Source organism: Nematolebias whitei, chromosome 16 (assembly GCF_014905685.2).
Source record: "Nematolebias whitei isolate Nwh7 chromosome 16, NemWhi1, whole genome shotgun sequence".
In the NCBI taxonomy this organism is placed as follows: domain Eukaryota; kingdom Metazoa; phylum Chordata; class Actinopteri; order Cyprinodontiformes; family Rivulidae; genus Nematolebias; species Nematolebias whitei.
In genome coordinates this window covers 14,369,785-14,392,049 of record NC_056513.1, presented here as the reverse complement: position 1 = coordinate 14,392,049, position 22,265 = coordinate 14,369,785, and the positions used below count along the sequence as shown (strand labels likewise).

The following is a 22,265-nucleotide window of genomic DNA, read 5'->3' as shown; positions in this document are numbered from 1 at the left end:
AATAAGCCCTTTGTTATTCTCATGAATGATGAGAATGTTTGATGATGTAGAAAATGGAATGGGAAGGTTATTTGCTGATGATGAGGCTTTGTGGAAGAGAAGGAAAAAAGTTTATTAAAAAGGCACAGGAAGCAATTACCGGTACAACGGTTGAAAAGTAGTCAGATGAGGATTTAAATTTTCAATACAAAAAGACTAAAACAGTATAATTTTCACAAGAAAAAAGATAACTAATAATAGTTAATTTAGATATATATGGACAAGTAATTGAAAGATAAAAACTATGAAGTTTGGTACCGGTATGGTTTGACGAGAGAATAACACGGGCAGTGCACATAAAAAAACTGTTAAATGTAAAAAAAAATCTAAACATGATGAGGTGTTTTACTGTAAGAGACTGGGGAACAGACAGGAAATCACAAAGGACCATCTACACAGGATTAATCAGATCAATACTAGACTATGGATTATAGCTCAGCTTCAGAAACAAATTTAGAAAAGTTAAACCGTATACAATATCAGGGCTTAAGAACTATTACCAGTGCATTTAAAACAACACATACAGGATCAATATTGGTAGAAATGGGAGAACCACCACTAAACATCAGAAGAGAGTTGGCTCTAAACTACTAAACTATCTTTGACAGGCCATGAACAAAACCATCCAACACAAGAAGTGTTAAAACCATGCTGGGAAAAAGAGACACGCAAAAAGCTTTGGATGGACAATAAATTAAAGTAGATGATAATTGTGAGCCCAAATACCACTACCAATCATTCACCCAGGATACTCAGACCCAGTAGTTGATCTGAAAGTATTAGCAAAAAATAGAAATGGTTTAAACTCAAATACATTTATCAAATGTATTAACCAATATTATGGATATGTAAAAATATACACAGATTCATTAAAGGATGCAGCAGATTGGATCGGGGCAGCATTCTGGAGTTTGGATTGAAGGAGGTTAAATGCCTAAGTTTACACATGAGAAATGGTGGCAAATTTATTACTGTCTTTTGAAGATAATCATGCTCAGATTCCAGTTCATCATTAATTAGTTGGGGTTTTTTTTAAAGAGTTTTTCAGAGTCAAACCAGATATATTGCTGGAAATACAGCAAACTTTATATATAATTAAGATGATGTTCATTGTTACATTTGTATGGGTGCCAGCTCATATAGGAATACGAGGAAAATAAATTGTTGATAAAGTTGCAAAGGAATATCGGTAAATGTGACTACTGTGGAGAAGATGAGACAATAGAGCATGTTATTGAACTGCCAGAAATACAGACATGAAAGAAGTCAACTGATTAACAGTCTCACTAAAATAAAAGTAAGATTCGACCCTATTGAATTGTTACAAGGGAATTCAAATGCTGAAAGTACCAATTTTATTAAGATACCATAAACAGTCTCGTTTGTTTGAAAGAATGAGTTCTATTTATTCATTCATTCATTCATTCTTATGGATGGATTGTTATTATTATTTTTATTTTTTGCGCCTTTCTATTTCACACTCCTAACCAGCAGATGGCGATAATGCTCCAAAACATTGTCTGCCAACCGCCAAATAAAATCGACGAAGAAGAAGCAGGAGACGCCCGCCATTGCGGTCCGGCTGCTGCTGGTGCAACACACGTAGGAAAAACAAGATTCTCACCGGGAGGACATTGAATGTTGTGATACCATCTAAAGAAACGTTAAGAAAGAGTGGCAACGCTTTCATAAAAGTCTACAACTGTTAGTTTGTTCTGTAAGAAAGGTGAGCCGTGATAGCTTCAACTAAATGACACATTTGAGCGATTGTGTTAGCTAGTTGATCACGCTAACGTTTAGAGGGTAGTTAACCTATTATTTATTGGTCTGGCTGGAGAGTTATTGGCTTATAGATTAACTAAATCACAGATATTCTGCATATAAATAGCTCAAGCATTCGTGCACAAGTAAATAGTTTGCATCTAACAGCCATCATCCTTTCTTCGCAAGATGTTTATGTTAGCCGCTAACTTTAGCTACCAGCTAACGTCTTCATGCTGACACCCGGCGCGTACTGAATAATTTGATATAAATAATCTCTTCCTTGCTTATTTTATCCCAGTTAGTACTTCTGAATAATACATTTAATTTTTCTCAATGAGGCCTCGAAAGGGCAGTCGTGACGAGATGGCGGCGTGGGACGAACAACAGGCCTACGAAGAGCTGCTGTATTGGGACAGTTTGATCCAACGGGGCCACCTTCTCGTTCCTAAGGATCAGTACAGGTATACTGAAAGCATGCACTGTTTTCCTTTATGCACACTAAACTATAAGTAGTGAAAAGCAAGTACATTAGTCCCTCGTTTATCGCGGCGGATCGTACCTTGAATATACGCGATAAGAGGAAAAACCGCGAAAGGAAAGCGTTTCCTTTCCCACACTATTGGACTATTCTAAACAATGTTTCTAAACGCTCTAAAAGAGCACAGAATGTCATGATTTCCGTCTCTGCCTCGCTGCTCTCAGCTGCCTGCAAGCGTTCTTGGCCGCACCCACTTTTCCTCTTCACGGAGAGCAGCTGATCAGCTGCAGGAGGAAGCTTATCCTGCAGTGTGGGCTGCACACAGGTGCTAAATAATTTATTTTGAATAAAAATTCCATGCCGATCGTGCGGCTCATCCATCAGTCAGCCAATTATGTGTAAAGTCTAATCTTATTTTGAAAAACCGTGATAGAGCGAGTGCGAAAAACAAACCGCAAAGTAGCGAGGGACTACTCTATACTGTTAATGTTGCACCTTGTCAAGTGTACATGCATTGCATTTTATGGAAGTCCATACTAGAAGGAACTACTAATTTGCTTCATAAATTAAAAGTTTCTACATGCATCTCATTAGTGAAGATAACATACTATTTAACGAGAAAGTATTTTCTAATATAACCGATTTATTAAATCAGTAAATCTGTTGCTTTTTCAGTAATATTGTCACAAGTGTAACTTGGTGGTTCTTGCAACTTTAAGCTGTCTCTCATCCCTGAGCTCTTGGTTTTAACATTCCATCTATTTAGATACGAGGAGTTGCGGTATTGGTATGACTGCCTCTTTTACGAGGAGGAGCTGAGGCAGTACCATGACTACATTGCTTCTTTCGAAAATATGGAGGATCATCAGCAAAATAAGGTTTTTATTTCACCTTTTTGTTAACACTTGGGTTTTTTAATCTTCAGTGCTGTGCAGGTGTTGAACAACCATTCCTTTTGACATCATAATGTTTAGTAATCATTCAAAGTGGCCTTGGCCATCAGTGAGTTTTAATTTTTAGGTTACCTTATTCACGTTAAGGACAACACTACTAAAAGAAAAGCTCCAGTCTTCTTTATTGGGAAACAAGCATTTTATTTGTTAAATAAATGTAGCTTGGAGGGACCCCTTTTCTTTATGATTTATAACAATTGTGATTTATGCAGAAGTAAATTTGATGTGATTGTAAAAAAAATTTTGAAATGTGAAAAATTATGTGTGTATTAAAAAGAGAATCAGTCAAATGGTTTAACTTTTTTTTTTTGTCTTACAGGAGACTGCACATCTGTCTAGAAAAGCTTTAAAAAAAGTGAGTTGATCCCATTTGTACAGACCTCACCCCGCATCAAACTGTTCAGCTGGTATCAAACATTTGTTTCGTAACAGAATGAGGAGGAAACCTTGGCTGGTGACCTGCACCTCAATTCATCTTCTGTTTGTGTTTTTCTTATTTCCCTGATGTGTCCTTCCATCTTTGTTAACCACAGTACTGGAAGTCGAGAGTAGAAACAAGAAGAGTTATTTTTGTAAGTTCAGCTGACTGAAGAAAAGAGAAGCGGTTAAAGAAAAACAAGTTGATAAGTGACTTTGTACCTTTTAGAAGAATCGCTCCAGCTTATGTGTCGCCTGACTCCTGACACTGCAGAGCCTCTTTACTGGGGCTTTAACAGACTACTCGAGTAATCAACACGTCAATTCCTTGGACATCTTGCGAGTTTTTAAATTTCATGACGAGTATTCACAGTTATGTCATTATGTCGCAGTCATGTCATTGCGTCACGTGTCATTTGATCCACACCTTGCGTTGTAGAAGCTACAAAATTGATTCCTCTGAGCAGACTAATGGCACGGAGCAGGCCTGTCCTTGGCAAACAGGTAGAAATGCATCAATAGTCTGGAAATATTTCACTAAAGATGAATCTTCCAGTTCATCTACTGTAAGGAAACAGAAAAGGAATCAACTTCCTGATTGACTGGAGCTCCTTGCAAACCGGTGTTACACCATATTCTGTGACCACCATACATTGTGACCTTAGGGGGCGGTGTTGCATGCACTATTGCAGATCACAGAATATGATGCAACACCGGATCCTATCGACCAAACCAGAACCATCTTCCTCTGACCTTGTTTCACAAACAAAAAGCAAAAAATATTCATCTCTAAACCTATAAAAACACCTATAAACATATTCATCTCTAAAACTAAACCTAATGCGCACAACTGCAGGCGGTGGTGCGGCGTGGTCGTCCGCCCCGCAGTTTTTAGTTTCGTTTTTTACGTGCCGCACGTTTCTTTTACTTAATAGTTGGGGTTTTCCTGTGACTTATTTGCGGTATGATAAATGGTAGGAGCATAATATACGCTCCCAATGTTTTGTTGGTCTTTTTGTTTTGTAAATAATAAGTGACCTTTTTTTGCGGTTTTATTTATTTATTTATTTATTTATTTATTTGCATCTTGAGATCCTATGACGTCATCAACTACTCAACTTTTATTATGTTAATGTCGACTTTAAAAATTATGTAGTCGTTCAACCCGTACTCTTTACAACATCACCATCCTCTGGTTACCTTGGATGAAATATTGACCACAGTTTCTCAGTGAGATTAAGACATACCTCTTCCTCCTCCTCGCTGTTCTGCTCAGGTCTGATTGGACTTTAGTAAGAACCCAAACAGATTAAGTCAATAATCAGCCACCAAGCTTTGATCCAGTAAGGGGCCGTATTCACCTGGTGAGAAAAGAGACTTCTTGAGTCTGATGAGTTCCAGCTGATGCTAATTTAACACAGTTTTATCAGAATAGCCCAACAGTCTAGCAGAACTCTTAATGACCAAAATCTCAAAATTAAGACTTTTCCAAATTAATCTAAATTATCTTCATTGCACAAATAAATCCCAAGTCATCCTCCTGCCCAAAGGATTCTTTAGGTTTAGATAATTCAATTAAGTTTATTTATATAGTGCCAATTCACAACAGAAGTAATCTCAGGGAGCTGAATAAAAAAAAAAAAGCTTAATAGATAGCGTAGATTTGCAAACAACTTTCCCTGCATTTCGACAGAAAGCAGCGGCTCAAAGCACTGTTGGCTTTTGGGTAGTATAGTTGTTTTTTTGACGGGCGTTAACAGTGTAAGCTCATTGAAAGAAAACTACAAAATGGCGGTTCCTATCCAAAGTATTTTTTTTTTGTTAACATTTTATTTCATACCATTCCAATCACGTGAGTAATAAAGTTGACAATCGTTGATAAACCGCGAAAGAGTGAGTGAGAAAGTCAAACCGCGAAGTAGCGAGGGACTTCTGCATTTGTCATTTGGTTTTATCTGTTTTTTATTTTGTGTTTTTGTTTGATTCGTTTTTTCTTTCTTTTTTTTTACCCCCCAATCAAGGCAGCAGCACTTCAGAAGGTTCCCGGGCCATACGATCACGTCATAATGGCCAAACACTCAGAAGTGTACCCCTCTGCAAAGGAGCTGGAGGTTGTGCAGACAGTCGTTTCCCACGTAGAGTGTGCTCTCAAGAGTGTTTCTGACATGATGGATGCCCCAAAAAATGGCAGTGGAGCTGCAGAGGCTGAGACGTAAGAAGCATACCCAGCTGGTCTGTGTTAGTTTGTGTGTTTAAATGCCTGGCAAACAAAATAACGTGCACACAGCCAAGAACAGTTTTGTGTGCAGAGACGTGAAAATGGGCTATGACATAGTAGATGTTAAGAAGTGAAAAGTTAAATATATTTGCATTGACGGGACAAGATGATTGAAATATGAAGATTATGCGAGTCATTCTCTCAACCCAGATACTCATCTTTGGGTGCTTTAGATTTTCTTAAGCTATTGACTTTTATAACATGGTAAAGAAGTTGTTTATTACTGGTACTCGTCTTTTTTGTTTTTTGTTCTGACTGTGGCAGATTATCCTCCCCTTGCTTCTCTTTTGTTTGTTGTGATTCACAAATAGTGACATTCCCATCTTTACTTAGGCCATATGACTTAGGCTTTGATCAACTCTTCATAAATTCAATTAAAACAAGAATTAAGAGAATTCCTTGGAGGTATAGTGTTTTGTCCCCACGCTACAGTTCGCAGAAGCACTGAATTTGCTCTGATAGAGTAGAAAGACATTTCATATGCTCTTTTTTTTCTGTTCTTTCTCCTGTTAATACAAGTAGTGAAGAGCGTATCTTGCGTGGAGTTATGAGGATTGGCCAGGTCGCCAAAGGACTTCTACTGAAAGGAGACCTGAACCTGGAACTGGTGTTACTTTGTTCCAGCTGGCCTACAAGCTCTCTGCTTACACAAGTGGCTGAAAAGTTAACAGAACAACTGGAGGTAGACATGAATCCCTGCTGCTGCATTGTGGCATAATAAAATATATATTTCTTGTTTTTTATCTTTGTTTTCCTAAATGTTTTAATAATTTTAATAGATAATTTCTACTGGAACCTATGAAGTAACCCCAACTCCTGAGGATGCCACTATTGTTGTGAAACGTACCAAGTTCTCAGTGCCGACTCTTTTCATCCACCTGACCTCTCCTCGTGTCAGGACAAATAAGATGAGCTCCACAGCAGAGACAGGAGGTGAGTATATTGGTCCAGTTTCCAGTCGTACCTCGGCTCTCTGAGGCCTGCTCTCTGTGCTCGCGGCTCGCTGTCACTGCCCTGCTCCACTGATCTATAATTGTGGGTTTTACTCCACAGAATTTGTTTGCATTTCATTATATCTCAGTGGTGTTTGTACAGCGATTATTTCAAACTGGTGCTCAACAACCAGTTGAACTGGGCATCTCTTCTGATCGACAATCTTGGCGTCGTTTTGTGATGCACTGGTCGCTACATTTTCCTCTGTAGCTTCTGATCTATTCTGTTCACGTTGTTAATTACAGTATTTTTTTTTTAAAGTGCTCTTTTTGTTGATTTTCTGTTAAAAGTCAACAATCTTTTAGACGTAACTGGTCAAAGCGCGTATTGCATGCCCTTAATGGTGTGCATGTACATTCGGACCCTGTTGCTGCAAAACTGATGAACAAGAAATAAATTTTTCTGGGTTGTTTGGGGAGAACTTCAATTTGACAGACAAAAACGTTGATTTGAAATATTATAAATCAGTTTGTTAAATAAAGGCTATAGTTTGTTTAGCTTGGTTCAACAGCTTGGACTGTTTTAACACAAAAGTTTGAAGTTACAGTTCAAACCTAGCGTTAACTTCCATCTTAATGTTTCAGTTGCAAGTGGACAGCTCTGAGTATTCACACCTGGCAGTTAAACGCATAACCCAAAATGTATTTATTGCAACTGAATGTCAGTGGGCAGATTCTTGCTGAACTGGTCAACAAATGGGGTGTTAATTAGAAATAACTATAGTTTAGCTTTCATGCAGAAGACAGCTGTATAATTATTTTTTTGTTTAGTCTTTATTTTCTTTTTACATTTTTTTGTTTTGTACAACTCTGCCTCAGTTAAAAATGACCAAACTATTATCACTCTTAGACTTTTGAAGACCCGATAATTTAACTTGACCTTGAAGAAATAATTTTCTAAAACAAACTTGCTGTGGCTTTCTGCATTTCCATTCTTTTAAGACCTTTTTTAAGACACTTTAAAACCGAGACAAATCAGTTTTGCTGCAGTGTGGGACAGACATAAACTTCCAAATGCTTGTGGTTTACAACTGATTGCATTAAAGTTTGTCAAGTTTTGTAGGGATGCTGGACCTTTGACCAACTGGCTGTCTCAGGAAGTGAGGGGTCGCAGCAAACCCAAGCTCTGAAGCTGATGGAAGGGGGTGTTCATTGTTGCATAGGTCACATACTTTCACTACATTCACCGATGTTAGTATTAGTCATTCTATAACGGTATTTTAACTTCCTAGCAGGGTAGATAATGAAGGTTAGATCTGTAAGACTTTCAAACCAAGAGTTAGATACTTTGAACCCCCCCCTTCCTTCCTGCTGCTGTTGCTTTGGGAAAAGCTGCAACTCCCTGAGCTGCAAGACAGAACCAACCCCCTTGGTCAAACTGTGCCTTTTCTTCTTATCCTACCTCGTCAGTAGAAACGCAAACAGTCGACCATCCGCCGGACATGCTGGACAGGCAGAAATGCCTCTCTGCCTTGGCGTCTCTTCGCCACGCCAAGTGGTTTCAGGTTTGCATTCACGTCCTTATTTGTACATAAGGTTGAACATTTTCCTTTAAATGATCTGACCTTTTGTTTTCTGTCATTCTAGAGACGATTGGCTATTTTAAATGTGGTTTGACATCTTAAGATGGCTAAATTTAAATACTTGAAGGATGATGTGCTGTTCTGTACCAATGATGGAAGTGGGCATAGCATTGGTATCAAAACCAGCATAGAACTGGAAGCTGAGCTCTTCCAGCTGAAGATGGCTCAATAGTTCTTAACTAGTCTGTACTTGCTTTGTTCTCAATCATTTCGTGGAAACTCAGAAAGCACAGTTGTAAGGTCACATGAGAGGCGGCTGGCCTTCTGACTGAACTGTCTTTTTGTTTTGTGTCCCAGGCGAAACTTAGCGATAAGCCTTCAATTGTCATTGTGCTCCGGATCTTGAGGGATATGTGTAGGCGTAATCCATCCATGACCCCCCTCTCTGGATGGGTGAGATACTTTTTCCTTCATAAAAAAGTATATTGGATCAAATGATCACATATTGTCAGTTTTGTATGTTTGAACAGTTACTTGTTTTTATCATTGATTTTCACAGATAAGGTTTTTGTTCTTGTCTGTTTGTTTGTTTGTCTGTAGCGTTAGCAAAATATCTCTTTATCAACACATGTCTGAAATTAATTGGTGTAAACACAGAATACCTTATGAACCGTATTTATTTGTGTAATGTTACCCCACCATTTTTCTTAGGTTAAAAAGCATTAAAAAAATCTAATTATGTTTATTGTTACTCCTAATTTCTCTCTGACTTCAGGATTTGTCTGACTTTGTGGTAGAGCTTGAAGTGCTCCAGCCGGGAGCTGTGTTTATGACGAGAGCGAGACATCCTGCCGGTCCGCCTCAGCTTAACTTTAGTTAATAGACAGGCATCGCATCCAATCACAATTGAAGCTTTCGTTGTCTTGACTAATTCTTAACAACAAGGCCGGTCATAAAACTGCAAGCACACGTATGTATGTGGCTTCGCGGTCAAATTAAATGAAGAAGATTGAGTTCGTCACACCGTAACAAAATACAGTTTTAATGGAGAGTGCAGTAAAAAACAAGTTGCGCTCTACCTTCTCCATAACAGGTGGCGATTTTGCCACTCAAGTGCGGCGCCTCCTACTCTTGACTGATGATTTTTCCCCCCTTTGGAGCAAATCGAAGTGCAGGCACATGAGTCAAATGACTGATTTCAGTCACTCTAGCTTGAAAGACAGCATCTCAGCGATCCATTAAATTTTTGACAAAAGTACAGATTTTAAACTACACACTAGTTTTTAAATTGTGTTGATAGGCCAAGTAAAACCAGAGTTATGATAAATAATCCACGCCACATATTTTTTCTGAAAGTCATCGTCATATCTGAAGTGCGTTGAGCGAGAGGCTGCAGCAAAAACTGTCATTCTCAGACAAAACACCCCCATCACCCTCCACTTTCACCTCCAACTCCTGCCGAACAGATAAACGACTTCCCCCCTCCTTTCTGACGGAGGCTCAGTTATTTGTCAAGCACCAAAATATCTACAGGAGGAAGAAGAAAAAGGCACGGAAGTTGAATGGAGTTCAGTGCGCAATAGTCAATTCAATTCAGTTTTTTTATATAGCGCCAAATCACAACAAAGTTGTCTCAGGGTACTTTACAGAAACATTCACATAAAAGCCAATTAGTAAAGTTCTCTATCTAAGGAATCAGCAGACAAGTTGAATCTAGTTGGCGAGAGCAGGTGTGAGTCATAAGGTGGGATGTTGAAAATGATGAGCATGATTTGTTTTAGAAGAGGAAGAGTGGACCGAGTTCCACTAGGAGGTCTGACTCTGAGCAAACGAGGGGGTCCAGAACCTCTCTGACTGGACCAAAAGAACCAAACGTCAGTTCTGAGCTCTGGTTAACAGAGGAGGATTTGAATGTTGACCCAGAAAACAAATTAAGTTTTTGAGCTGCTTGCATTCCGACTTACTACGGGCAGTGCAAACCAAACTCTCGCACGATTGTATAGGGACCGAATAGCCCATAATAGGTCGCCAATCCCATACTCACCGAGCACCCCCCCACAGTGTACCCCAAGGAACACAGTCGAATGCCTTTTCCAAGTCCTACCCTGCCAGAGAAGTCGCATTCCATGTCCCAAGAGCCAGCTTTGGTAAGCCAGAGTCAAAGCACCAAGGCCTCGTGCACTTGACTCGTATGGCCCCTCTAGCAGGTGGTGGGCCCACTGGAAGGCAAACTCATGCTTCTCATTCGGGCTGAGCCTAACCGGCCTCATGGGTGGAGACCCGGTCACCAGGCGCTCACCAACAAGTCCCTCCCCCAGGCCTGGCTCCAAGATGGGGTCCCAGTAACCCACATTCGGGCAAGGGACACTGAGCTCCTTGCTGTTTGCTTTCCACCCTTTTGTCTCCTTCATATAAAAAAAATGCTTTGGACACCCCCACACACACATTTACCATTAGTTCACCCAGCACTGGTTCTATTTCTTCTTGAATTAATCCATTCCACTTGATTAATAGGAGAATACTCAAACCACTAAAAGTCCACTCCGGGTTTTCTTGATTTTTTTACAACTCACTGCATGCAGTGTTTCTCCTCCGTCACTTGGCTTGGCAAGATGTTCACCTCTTCAGGGTTTTTTGTTGACTGGGTGTGGGGAAGAGTAGGATACACCTCTGTGTTGTATGCTAACTTAGTGCTTCATTAGCGCTGGCAGTTGTTGACCAGGGTAGAGGTGTTGGGATGCTTGAGAGAAGCTGAGGGTGCTCTATTCACACAAGGAGAGCTGTTACGTCTGATTACCGTAATTTCCGCCGTACTTGTTGCACCTCCCTATAAGTCGCATCAGTCCAAATATGTCTAAAATGGAAAAATCCATAAATATGTCACTTTGCCATTTTCGTCGCATCTATTATGCATCACTGCTGATGCATCGCGTTTGTTACGCGTCACCGCTGACAACCCGGAAATGTGGGCCAAACCCGGAAATGTGGGCTTGTGTTGTGCCAAAAATCGATGGGCTGCCAAATGGCGACCGCAGGAGCGTGCACAGGAGGACTTTAACAAGATTAACATTTAAAAACAATTATTTGTTTGCTCGAAATGATAGTAAAGGTGTGTTTCAGTCTACCTTTTGCTTAATACATGCAATTTGATGGTCAAATCATCTGTATTTCAAAACCCGATTCGCGGGGACGTGCAGAGGGACGAGCCTTCACATTTTTTTGAAAGTTAACAAAATAAACACGTAAAAACAATTAATGGTTTGCTCGAAATTATAGTAAAGATGTGTCTCAGTCTTAACGTTTGCTTAATAAAAAAACTTTTAACGGTCAAATCAGCTGTGTTCGCCGACACGGTAAATTAAAAAATGTTCAAGACAAAAACGAAGTATAATAAAGTCCAGTTGTTTTTGTATTGAACTTTATTGAATTTGTCATTATAGCCACTTTTACCTATTACATGATACAATGGCATGCCATACTGCTACTACTACTCTGCTGCTATCTAGTGGCTGAAAATGGTACTGTTCTTTATTTTGTTTGTTTTGTTTTTTGTTTTCAGTCAGAATAAATGAAAATGTTTATATCTCAGCCAAAAATTGGTTTATAAATATGGGGAAAAAATCCATAAATACGTTGTTTCGGCCTTTAAGTCACAAAGTGTGCAAATTATGCAAAAAAACAGGACTTGTAGGCCGAAAAATACGGTAACTACAAAGTTGCTGTGCGTCATCATTAATGTTCTCAGCTATTTTTGCATTATACATAAATATATTTGGTAGGTAATATTTTAGTATAAAACATAGTCTCTTTAGCTGCCCACTTTTACACTTTTTTATGTGTTAATTTTAAGTAGCGTTTGAACTGAAAACTTTAATACTTTTGATTATTTATTCATTTTTTATGTTTTTCTCCTTCATGAAGCTTCTTGAGCTGCTGGTAGAGAAGACTGTCAGTACAGCTAAGAAAGAAATGGAAGTAGGCGAAGCCTTCCGCAGAGTTTTGGAGTGCATCTCCTCTGGAATCCTCTTAGAAGGTGAGATTTATTGAGTTGTCAACAAAAAATGTTACTTTTAGCCCCTATATAATTATTATTATTTTTTTTTAAAGGTTCGCCTGGCATTAAAGATCCGTGTGAGAGAGAAGACATTGACGTCACCACATTTCTGACTGAACAGCAACGTGAAAGCATCACTCAGTGCGGTCAGGTACATTAAAAGCATGCAGACACAAATTACAACTATATTAGAAAATGACTGGATGCCTTTTTTGTGGGGGCTTTGCAGAACATGTTGAGGCTGTTTGCGTTTGGAAGACTACGCAACGTGTTTGGGCTGTGCCACAAATTCTTTAAGCATTTAAAATATCTCTCTTCGATGGCAGTCAACACCGCAGAGGGCCCAGGTAGATAAGATTCCTAGTGTAGTCACTATTTTTTTAATCAAATTATATCCTCTCATGCTAGTTTCTTTTGTTTCTTACAGCTTACCTGTTACCTGCTGCTCCCTTCAGTCATTCAGTAAAGAGACCGTACTCTGAGGTGGAGGGACAGGGAGAGTCCAGTGATGGCTACAAACTGCAAAAACTAAGCGACATTGATGATTGCCTGCCAAGGGTCTTATGTCAGTATTAATTCTAACAGGCTTTGATTGATCTGAATTGTTATTTTACTTTTTTTCTCGTCATTCTTCAGTCTATCGTCAGTGGTCATTTCATACCGTACCTCACCGCACATCTTTATTTGCAAATCACTTGTAAAATTACAACACGGCTAGGGCTGGGTATCGTTCCAAAATTTTCGGTACTCGTACCTTCACTTCGATATCGGTTCCTGAACAGTACTTTTTCTGTACCAATTTTATAATTAACATCAATATTAACGAGAAGAAAATTACATTACACATTACAGTACAAATCTTGAGTTATATTTTTTACCTGGTGTTTTTCCATTACAAGCAGTTTTCTTAGAAAAAATCAACAAAAAATTTCCATTGCAAAAGAATAGTTGCAAACCAGTGACACGTCAGTGTCTAATGCTCACTGCTACATACTGAGGACCTTTTCACTTAGTTTTTCTTCAGAAAAATCAACATTCTTTCTCTGGACACAAACAAGCCCGCTACTGGCTGATGGTGTCTCCAGCAGTAGAAAATATTCTCTCTGAGGTAGGGATGAGGCCGATCAGATATCGGGCCCCGATACTAGCATAATTTACGTATCGGATTTTTCCTATCCAACCTGCAGAGATTTCCGATCCATGATGCATGACTGTGTCTGCTGAAACGTCTCCACATGCAATTCCCTGCCGGCTTCTCTGCAAGTTGGCTTCAAACTATGGAATGGATTAACTTAATGGTGGCGTGTGTCATGAAACCCAAAGTAATAAGACCTGCCTCACATTCAGGAAATCCATTTCATAGTTTGCAGCCAGCTAAAATGTGAGTAAATATGTGAGGACTGAGCAGAGCAGCACTGTGGCTAACAGCTAACCAAACTTTTCATCGAAACATGTCCGCTGTATGGAAGTATTTTACACTAGAAACACCACAAAGCAAGACAGCAATGTGCAATGTCTGCAGAGCCACTGTACCGAGAGGAGGAAGCTCCTTCGCAACCTACAATACAACGCACTTAATCAAATATAGCACTACATTAAACCGCGGTAAATTTAGTTTTCCATTGGACATTCGAGCTCCGTGGCTTCAGCGGTGTGTTCTTCTCGTTCGGTCCGAAGCAGGCAGTCTGATTTCGGTCAGCCCTGCTCAGTCTGCCCCTCTTCCGAGACAGGCAGACTGAGCGGGGCAGATTGAGCACGGCTGACCAAAATCAGACTGCCTGCTTTGGACTGAAGGAGAAGAACACACCGCTGAAGCCACGGAGCTCGAATATTTACTGAGAAGTTGCTAAACTTCATCGTAATTAATGACCAACCACTATCAATTGTAGAAAACGATGGGTTTCACAGCTTGATTAAATAATTGCAGCCAAGATATAGTTTACCCTCCAGGAGATATTTATCAGTACAACAGTAGGCCATCATAAAAAAGCATATGAATTGAAAAATACAAGGAAATTATATATCTAAAAAAAAACGGCTAGATTATAAAGCGATGCAAAATACTTCTTCCTTTCCGGGTCACGGGGGTATCGTGCCCATATCCAGCCATAACTGCGAGAGATGCCCTGAACAGGTCTCCAGTCCATCACAGGGCCACATAAAGACAAATGAGACAAACAGCCATTCACTCTCATTCACACCTAGAGACAATTTAGAGTTACCAATCTGCCAAATGTTCATTCAGCTTTACGGATGTTTTTGGTCTGTGGGAGGAAACTGGCGTACACGGAGAGAACCCATTCATGCACAGAGAGAACATGCAAGAGATGTAATTATGTCGGTGTTTGCACCATCCCGTAAACAGAACCGAGTGCCCTCCCCCCCCCCTCCAATCCACCTGTCGGTACTGACATAACACTAATTAGCTTTGCACAATACTAGCTAGCTAAAATGCTAAAAACAAACGATGTGCGGCTTGGCTGCATCTCCATCCAGCTCTAAACTGCGCGTACAGACAGTGACAGCTCAACTGTCTCTCCCTCCCCCCACCAGCGCAGGTTGGCTTTTTTTTCTCCCCGCACCCCGCTCTGAGCTGCTGGTGCGGGTGCAATGGGTCCCCCACTCTCTAAACAGCTGGTACAAACACGCGCAGGTCAGCTGTGTTTCTCAAGTTCCACCGTCCATGGACCAAGAACACAAGTCAGGTGATCAAAGACAGAGCATCAGAGAAATGAATCATTCCTGCAGGAACAGAGGAAGCTGAAACACCACAAGCTTCAGGGTCAGCTGATCACCTTGTCACAAGTTTTGGAAGTTATAGCTCATTTAAAGGCAACATATATTTAGTTGTACGTTACATTTATGCTCAACAGATCTTAAGTTTGATTTTATTCAGTTATTTTGGGAGACTGCACCTGCACTTTAGTTTTTGTGGTAGATTTTGTTGAACTATATTTTGTACAGACTTTTTCAGTCTAAATAACAGAAGGATAATTTTTATTTTTATACTTCGAGACTGTCAATGCACAGATTTTTAAGGCTAATTTTAACGCAATGTAGGAATATCGATATAGACCAGGAGTGTCAAACTCACTTACAAAAGGGGGGCAAAATTAAAACCTTTTTCAAACTAAGGGCCGGTTTCAGAATCTATTAACTCAAGTTAGACACCCAACATATTTTCTTGGTTGCAGATTCCTAAACAAGAGTTTGATTGATCTCATTTGATGTTCTCTGTTGCACTTTTGACATAATAATCAAAGATTACTGAAAAAAAAATAGTGATAAATTTATTTTACATTTTAAATAACATCTTGAGGGCCAGATAAATGTCAACAAGGGTCACATTTGGCCCCTGGGCCTTGAGTTTGACACATGATATAGATGATATAGTCTCATCTTATATCACGTATGAAATTATCTTGATATTTTTAAAATATCGAGATATTTGCCCAGCCCTACCGTTACCATTCATTTCAATGTTTGGGGTGGTTCTTGTGGATGCATCCTTTAGCAAGTACGAGAGGAATATGATTTTGGTTCTCTTCTAGCCAGGACACTTATGTTTTGCAGATGGAAGTATCCACATCCTAACGTCAACCATCCAATAAAATATTTTTTAATATTTGCTCCTCTTTAAAAACTGGGGGAATAAAAGTTACCGTTTTCAAAAGTTTTACCCTTTGAATGTATTGGTAAAATAAATCACGATACGCGTCAGAACAACTTGTTTTATCCAATTTAGCTGAGGTTTAATTGAGGTTTTTGTGTTTTATTCTTTACCTGTTTCTCTTGTAGTCTCAAAAGATTCAAACATAAACCCTGTGATGCGATTAAACCATTACGCCTCCTCCCTGGAGTTCCGGCTCGTAGACCAAAGTGGGCCGACCCATGTGCCGGTCTTTACGATGGCTGTGGAGGTAAACGGGAAGGTCTACCAAGAAAAAGGACCATCCAAGAGAATGGCCAAACTTAACCTTGCAGCCAAGGCAAGAGTCGTTCATTTTTATCCACACGAGCTGATTTTTGTTTGTCAGCCAGCCCACATTCAAAGAAACATACAAAGCTTCCAGGCATATAATTTGAACAATAAAATCTTTTTGTTGTTGTTGTTGTTTTGCTTTCTTTAAGACAATTTGCCAAAATCTATTCTGTGTGGAAAACAGATATGTTATGAGATTTAACCATCTAGAACCATCTAGCTGCAACTCTTTTTCCTTGCATAGGTTCTGCAAGATCTTGGTCTTCCAACAGGCATGTTAGATAGACCGAAGTCCGTAGATGATGCTGCTGGGACCCAGAAATCGGCTGAAACTGATTCCCAAACCTCAGCTTCGGATCCGGTGCTTACCTCTTCTGAAATATTGGGTTTAAATTCTTGATTTTAAAAAAAGAACAAGAAATCAAAATAAATATTAGAAAATGATTTGGGTTGCTATTGTAATATTTTTTATTTTTTTTTTTTTTTTTTTTTTTTTTTTGTGTGAACAGATTCGTCAGGGTCACATCTTGACAAAAAGTGGCAAGAATCCTGTCATGGAGCTGAACGAAATACGCCGCGGACTAAGGTACGAGGTGGTCAAGCCTAAAGGAGCCCACCGTCTAAAGTGCTTTCATATACAGGTGAGTGAGCATAAATACACGCCAGAAACAAAGCTGATAAAACCATCAGAAGCATTTAGCTTTTCTTTTCCCCCTTCCTGATTCTTAGGTGGAAGTCGACGGACGGATGTTTACTGGGAAAGGGCTCAGTAAGAAGGAGGCGAAGGCCTATGCTGCTCTTGCTGCTTTGGAAAAGCTGTTCCCAAATGGCAAGAGCACTTCAGATGATGGCAAAACTGCTGAAAAGAAGAAGGGCACCTACACTGACATGGTACTTCATTCACCAAGCCATCCTCAATTTATTAATCTCAAGTTGACTTTAATATCAGAGCCGTTTGAACTCCCCCCACACACACACATACACACACACACACACTTTTCCTGTTTCAACAGCACATTCCAGGATTTGGCACCATCCGTGGCATTCCATCAGATTCTGGGACCCGTGGCTGGGGTCCCAACAGAGGGGGTCGCGGCAGAGGACGTGGCAGGGGCCGTGGCGGACCTTTTCCTTCAGGAACAAGTTATAACATGAGTAAGAAATGTTGCACAAGATCCTATAAGCAACTGGTACAAACATGTACTTCTATAAGAAAGTCAACCGAATAATTTTATTTTTAATTTTAAAAGCTAACTACAGCTATGAGGGCAGCACCGACGCAGGCTATCGTAAGTATCTGAATATATATATCCCCCCCAATATTATCTTGGTGTAGATAGAATAGAATAGAAACAGCCTTTATTGTCCCACGGATGGGAAATTCAAGTGTAACAGCAGCAACAGATAAAAATATTTCACACAAGTTCCTAAATGTTAACGATATATAAAGAAATAAGATAACCAATATCAATAATAATGTTCAATATGTGTTGGAACATTGATAAGGACAGACTATTTACAATACAGTATTATAGGCAGAGTGTGTGTTTTAGCAGAGGTCAGCATGTATTTAATCCTTATTGAGTCTGTTGGGAGCAGTGATGGTTGTAGAGTCTAAAAGCCGCTGGGAGGAAAGACCTGCGGTAACGTTCTTTTGTGCATTTAGGATGCAGATATCCCCATCAACTCCTCTAAGGCACCAGTGCCAAAGTGGTTCAAAGTGAACCAGGCCATTTTATCACTAGCAAACTATATATATATATATATATATATATATAGATATAGATATAGATATAGATAGATAGATAGATACATCCATCCATCCATCCATCCATCCAATACCATACCATACCATTTATAAAGCCGCCTCGACGATAGAGGCACGGAACATGGCCCACTCGGACTCGATGTCCCCTTCCTCCCCGGAACATGTTCGAAGAATCCCACTTCAAAGAAATAAAACCTAGTTTGAATATATTTTACTGCTTGTGTTAGTTTTAATGTATTTGCCAAAGAAATGGGAGAAAAACTAGCTGTTTTGTTGTTGTTTGTACAACCTATTAGGGATGACCGATAAGGAAATTTTGGCTATCGCCAATACTGATATTGGGAGGAGAGGATAATGCTGATAACAATATATTGTCAGAAATTTTTTTTGCTTTGCCCACCCCCAAGAAACCATACAGTTTTCATATATGTTGCAAAAACATAAATTAAACAAAGAAAAACCCTTCCCTGTTCATTGTTTAAACAGTCAGATGGTGAATGTCTAATTATTATTGACCGCAGCAGCATTATTTTTTTTCTTTGCTGAGAAATAAAGATTTTAGACAAACAATGCATTTCATCGAGGACGACAAGGATAACGTTACTAACATGGATATATTTTACCTCTACGTTAGATGTATTGTTCTGGCTATAGTTCTACAAGGCAATATCCAGTGCGAGGTTATCTAAATGTTAGCTTGCTGAATTTAGAGGAACATAGCTGTGGTATGGAGGATTGACAAGAATTTTATTTGTTGATTTATTTTTATTTTACAGATCAGTTAAAATAAACTTACCATGCTCAGTTCTCAGTATCCTACACTGTATTTAGTTGCTCACTGCTTGGGCTGTTCCGTGTCAAGTGTGCAGCATGACCATCACTTGAAAGTAGTCCGCATGTGCCCTCTGCTGGATACATTGTACAATTATGCCATTTGCAAGTAAGGACACGACTTGTTCCCAGTGTTCATATCGGCACATAATGGGACAATTATCGCAGATACCAATATGTCTCCAAACGCCTGTATCGGCCCTACCGATATATTGATTGGGCTCTACATCTTATGAAGGATTTGGTCAAAGCTTAAAAGAGCCGCATGTGGCTCAGGAGGCGCAGGTTTCAGACTGCTGGCTTAGCTGAATAAGCATAAAAATACCAATCAAAATATTAAGCCTAAACTAAAACCATAAATTACATCAAAAGTACAAATGAAATATTCAGTACCATGTAATGTCAGGATGTAGACTACAACTGTCCAGTTTCATTATTTTCTGTTCAACTAGTGTTGATGGGGAAATATTTGAAAAAGGGCGAGAGATTGACGTGGATTAAGACGTGGTGAGGAATTGTTTACCTTACCAGCTCAGTACTGAGTTATGTTTTTCTCCATTAGTTCACTAAAAATACACTTTAAAAGAAAATTTCTAGTAGTCAGAAAATCATTAAACGTGAAACGACCACAGTAGCACTGATGTGACTCATCAGGGAATGTATTTGAATCTTACTGTTTTTAAAAAAAAAAAAAATTCCACTTAAAACAAGTTAATAGTTTTCCACAGCACCGACTCTGAAGCTGATTTTTCCGGTCTTTTTCAGATAAACTGTACGGTAACGCAGGACAAAACACCGGAATGAGTGAAACGGGCGCCTTCGGCACATATGGCTTCGAGAGCACCTCCTTTGCCTCCCCACAGGCTTCGGCCTCCAGCAGCATGGGCTCAATGCCTCCTCCAGTTGATCAGCAGAGCCCATACAGCTACGGCTACGGAGAAGAGAAGAAGAAGATGCTGACCCAAAATCAGAACCAGGGGGAGGATTTCTCCATTTACAGCACAGCTTATCCCAGCTCTGTCACAGGAGGACATTCGTACAATAATTGCGGTAAGAAGAAAGGCTAAACAGAAATGGTTTTGGATGTTGTTTCATAGATGGGTGGATGAATGAATTGTGGTTGGATGTCTTTGCACAGGGTGGGAGAACCAGTCGTTCTGAGGGATTTGGCACCTTGGGACACAACCAGCAGTGATCCTGTCTCCTCGCACTGCTGTTTTTTTTTTTTTTTTTAACCCTCAGCCTGGACGCTGATGCTGAAAAAACTCGTCTGTTAACAAAAAACATACATTTTGTTAGTGAAATCGGAATGTTTCTGTTTTGTTTCATCACCCTTTACCGATGTTTGTAGTTTGTAGACACCAGATTATCTGTAAAGTTCAGGCCCAACTTAAAACGAGAATTCCTTTCTTTGAGCTTCTGCTTCAGTTTATCTGTATCAGTTATCTATGTTTAATAAAGAGTGCGATTCTGATTTAAGGCCAATTGTACGGTAGTTATAAAATAAATGTTTGTTGTCATTAAGATGCTCCAAAGTTTGTTTCCTGGACATTAGCTTACTCTTGATTTGAGTCAACTCTCAGTCTAGTAGTTTCCTTGAACGATTGTTGAACATTAAATCTGTCACAGCCGACGTCAGGAGAGCAGTGATTTCAGCTCAGAGGACACCGCTTAGCTTTCCTTGAAAACGCCCAAGATTTTTCCCACATTTTGATTTTCTGCTTTCACAAACGACTTCTACTACCGATGTAATAAGTTTAAATGGTTGTACTATTTTACAGGGCCAAAAATGAAAAATGTATCCAAATTAAGTCGGATCCAATTATTAAAAAGTAAAGCTCAGAGATTCCTTAACTGGTTGCACATATACCAGAATGTTGAATTAAAAACCATTTTTATGATTATCATTCTAGTCTACTCTTTTAACCTGCCTTATGGGTTAATCCTCAGACTATGTGTTGGGAATCAGTCTCGGCTACTACCACACCTGATTTTAGGTCGATAAATATTCAGTGGAGTTTGTGAACTTTAGATATTTTTTTTTTTTAATATTTCTGCATAAATGTGGCGTAAAACATCACCAGATGTCCTAAATGTTCACACAAGTCCTAAAAGTTGATAAAGAGAATCCAGTGACACAAATGAGACAAAAAATATTATACTGTCATTTATTTATTGAGGAAAATGATTCAGTATTCCATCTTTGTGTGTGGCAAAAGTATGTGAACCTCTAGAATTAGCAGTGATTTTGAAGTTGAAATGAGGTGTTTTCAATCATTAGATGATGATCAGGTGTGAGAGGGCACCCTGTTTGATTTAAAGAACAGGGATCTATCAAAGTCTGCTCTTCACAACGGGTTTGTGGAAATCTATCATGGTACTAACAAACAAGAGTTGTTGATGCTCATCAGACTGGAAAAAATTACAAAACCATCTTAAAGATTTGGACTCACCAATCCAGAGTCAGACAGATTGTGTACAAATGGAGGAACTTCAAAACCATTGTTACCCTCTCCAGGAGTGGCGGACCAACAAAGATTGCGCCAAGTGTAATCGTTTGCGAGGTCACAAAGGACCCATGGGTAACTTCTAACAACTGAAGGCCTCTCACATTGACTGATGTTAATGTTCACGAGTCCACCATCAGGAGAACACTGAACAACAATGATGTGCATGGCAAGGAGAAAGCCGCTGCTCTCCAAAAAGAACATGGCTGCTTATCTGCAGTTTGCTAAAGATCGTGTGGACAAGCCAGAAGACTTGGAAGAATGTTTTGTGGACGGATGAGAACAAAATATAACTGATTTAATGAAAAGTGTTTGGAGAAAGGAGAACACTGCATTCCTGCATAACCTTATCCCAGCTGTGAAACAGTATCATGGTCTGGGCCTGTTTTGCTGCATCTGGACCAGGACGGCTTGCCATCATTAATGGAACAATGAATTCTGAATTATATCACAAATATGTATTAATGGAGCATTTCTTTCCCTCAATCAATAAATGACTCAAGTATATTTTTGTCTCATTTGTTGAGCTAGGTTCACTTTACCTACTTTTAGGACTTGTGTGAAAATCTGAAAATATTTTAGGTCATATTTTTGCAGAAATATAGAAAATTATAATGGGTGAAAATACTTTAAAGCACCACTGTAAAACTGTGAGAGCCATTTATGAGCAAACTACATG

General features: G+C 39.4%; 1 protein-coding gene across 1 annotated transcript; it reads left to right on the top strand.

Moving 5' to 3' along the window:
• Window positions 1-1,585: 1,585 nt before the first annotated feature.
• Window positions 1,586-20,601, top strand: LOC119422353 (interleukin enhancer-binding factor 3). The gene is made up of 21 exons (XM_037689711.1): window positions 1,586-1,765; window positions 2,142-2,264; window positions 3,048-3,159; window positions 3,554-3,589; window positions 5,673-5,863; window positions 6,452-6,611; window positions 6,709-6,862; window positions 8,332-8,426; window positions 8,802-8,897; window positions 12,366-12,477; window positions 12,552-12,649; window positions 12,728-12,845; window positions 12,926-13,063; window positions 16,297-16,487; window positions 16,725-16,841; window positions 16,990-17,121; window positions 17,210-17,371; window positions 17,494-17,635; window positions 17,731-17,769; window positions 19,845-20,129; window positions 20,218-20,601. Exons 2-21 carry the CDS (start codon window positions 2,167-2,169, stop codon window positions 20,238-20,240), a joined length of 2,499 nt encoding a protein of 832 aa, XP_037545639.1. The 5' UTR covers window positions 1,586-1,765; window positions 2,142-2,166; the 3' UTR covers window positions 20,241-20,601.
• The last annotated feature ends 1,664 nt before the right edge of the window (window positions 20,602-22,265 follow it).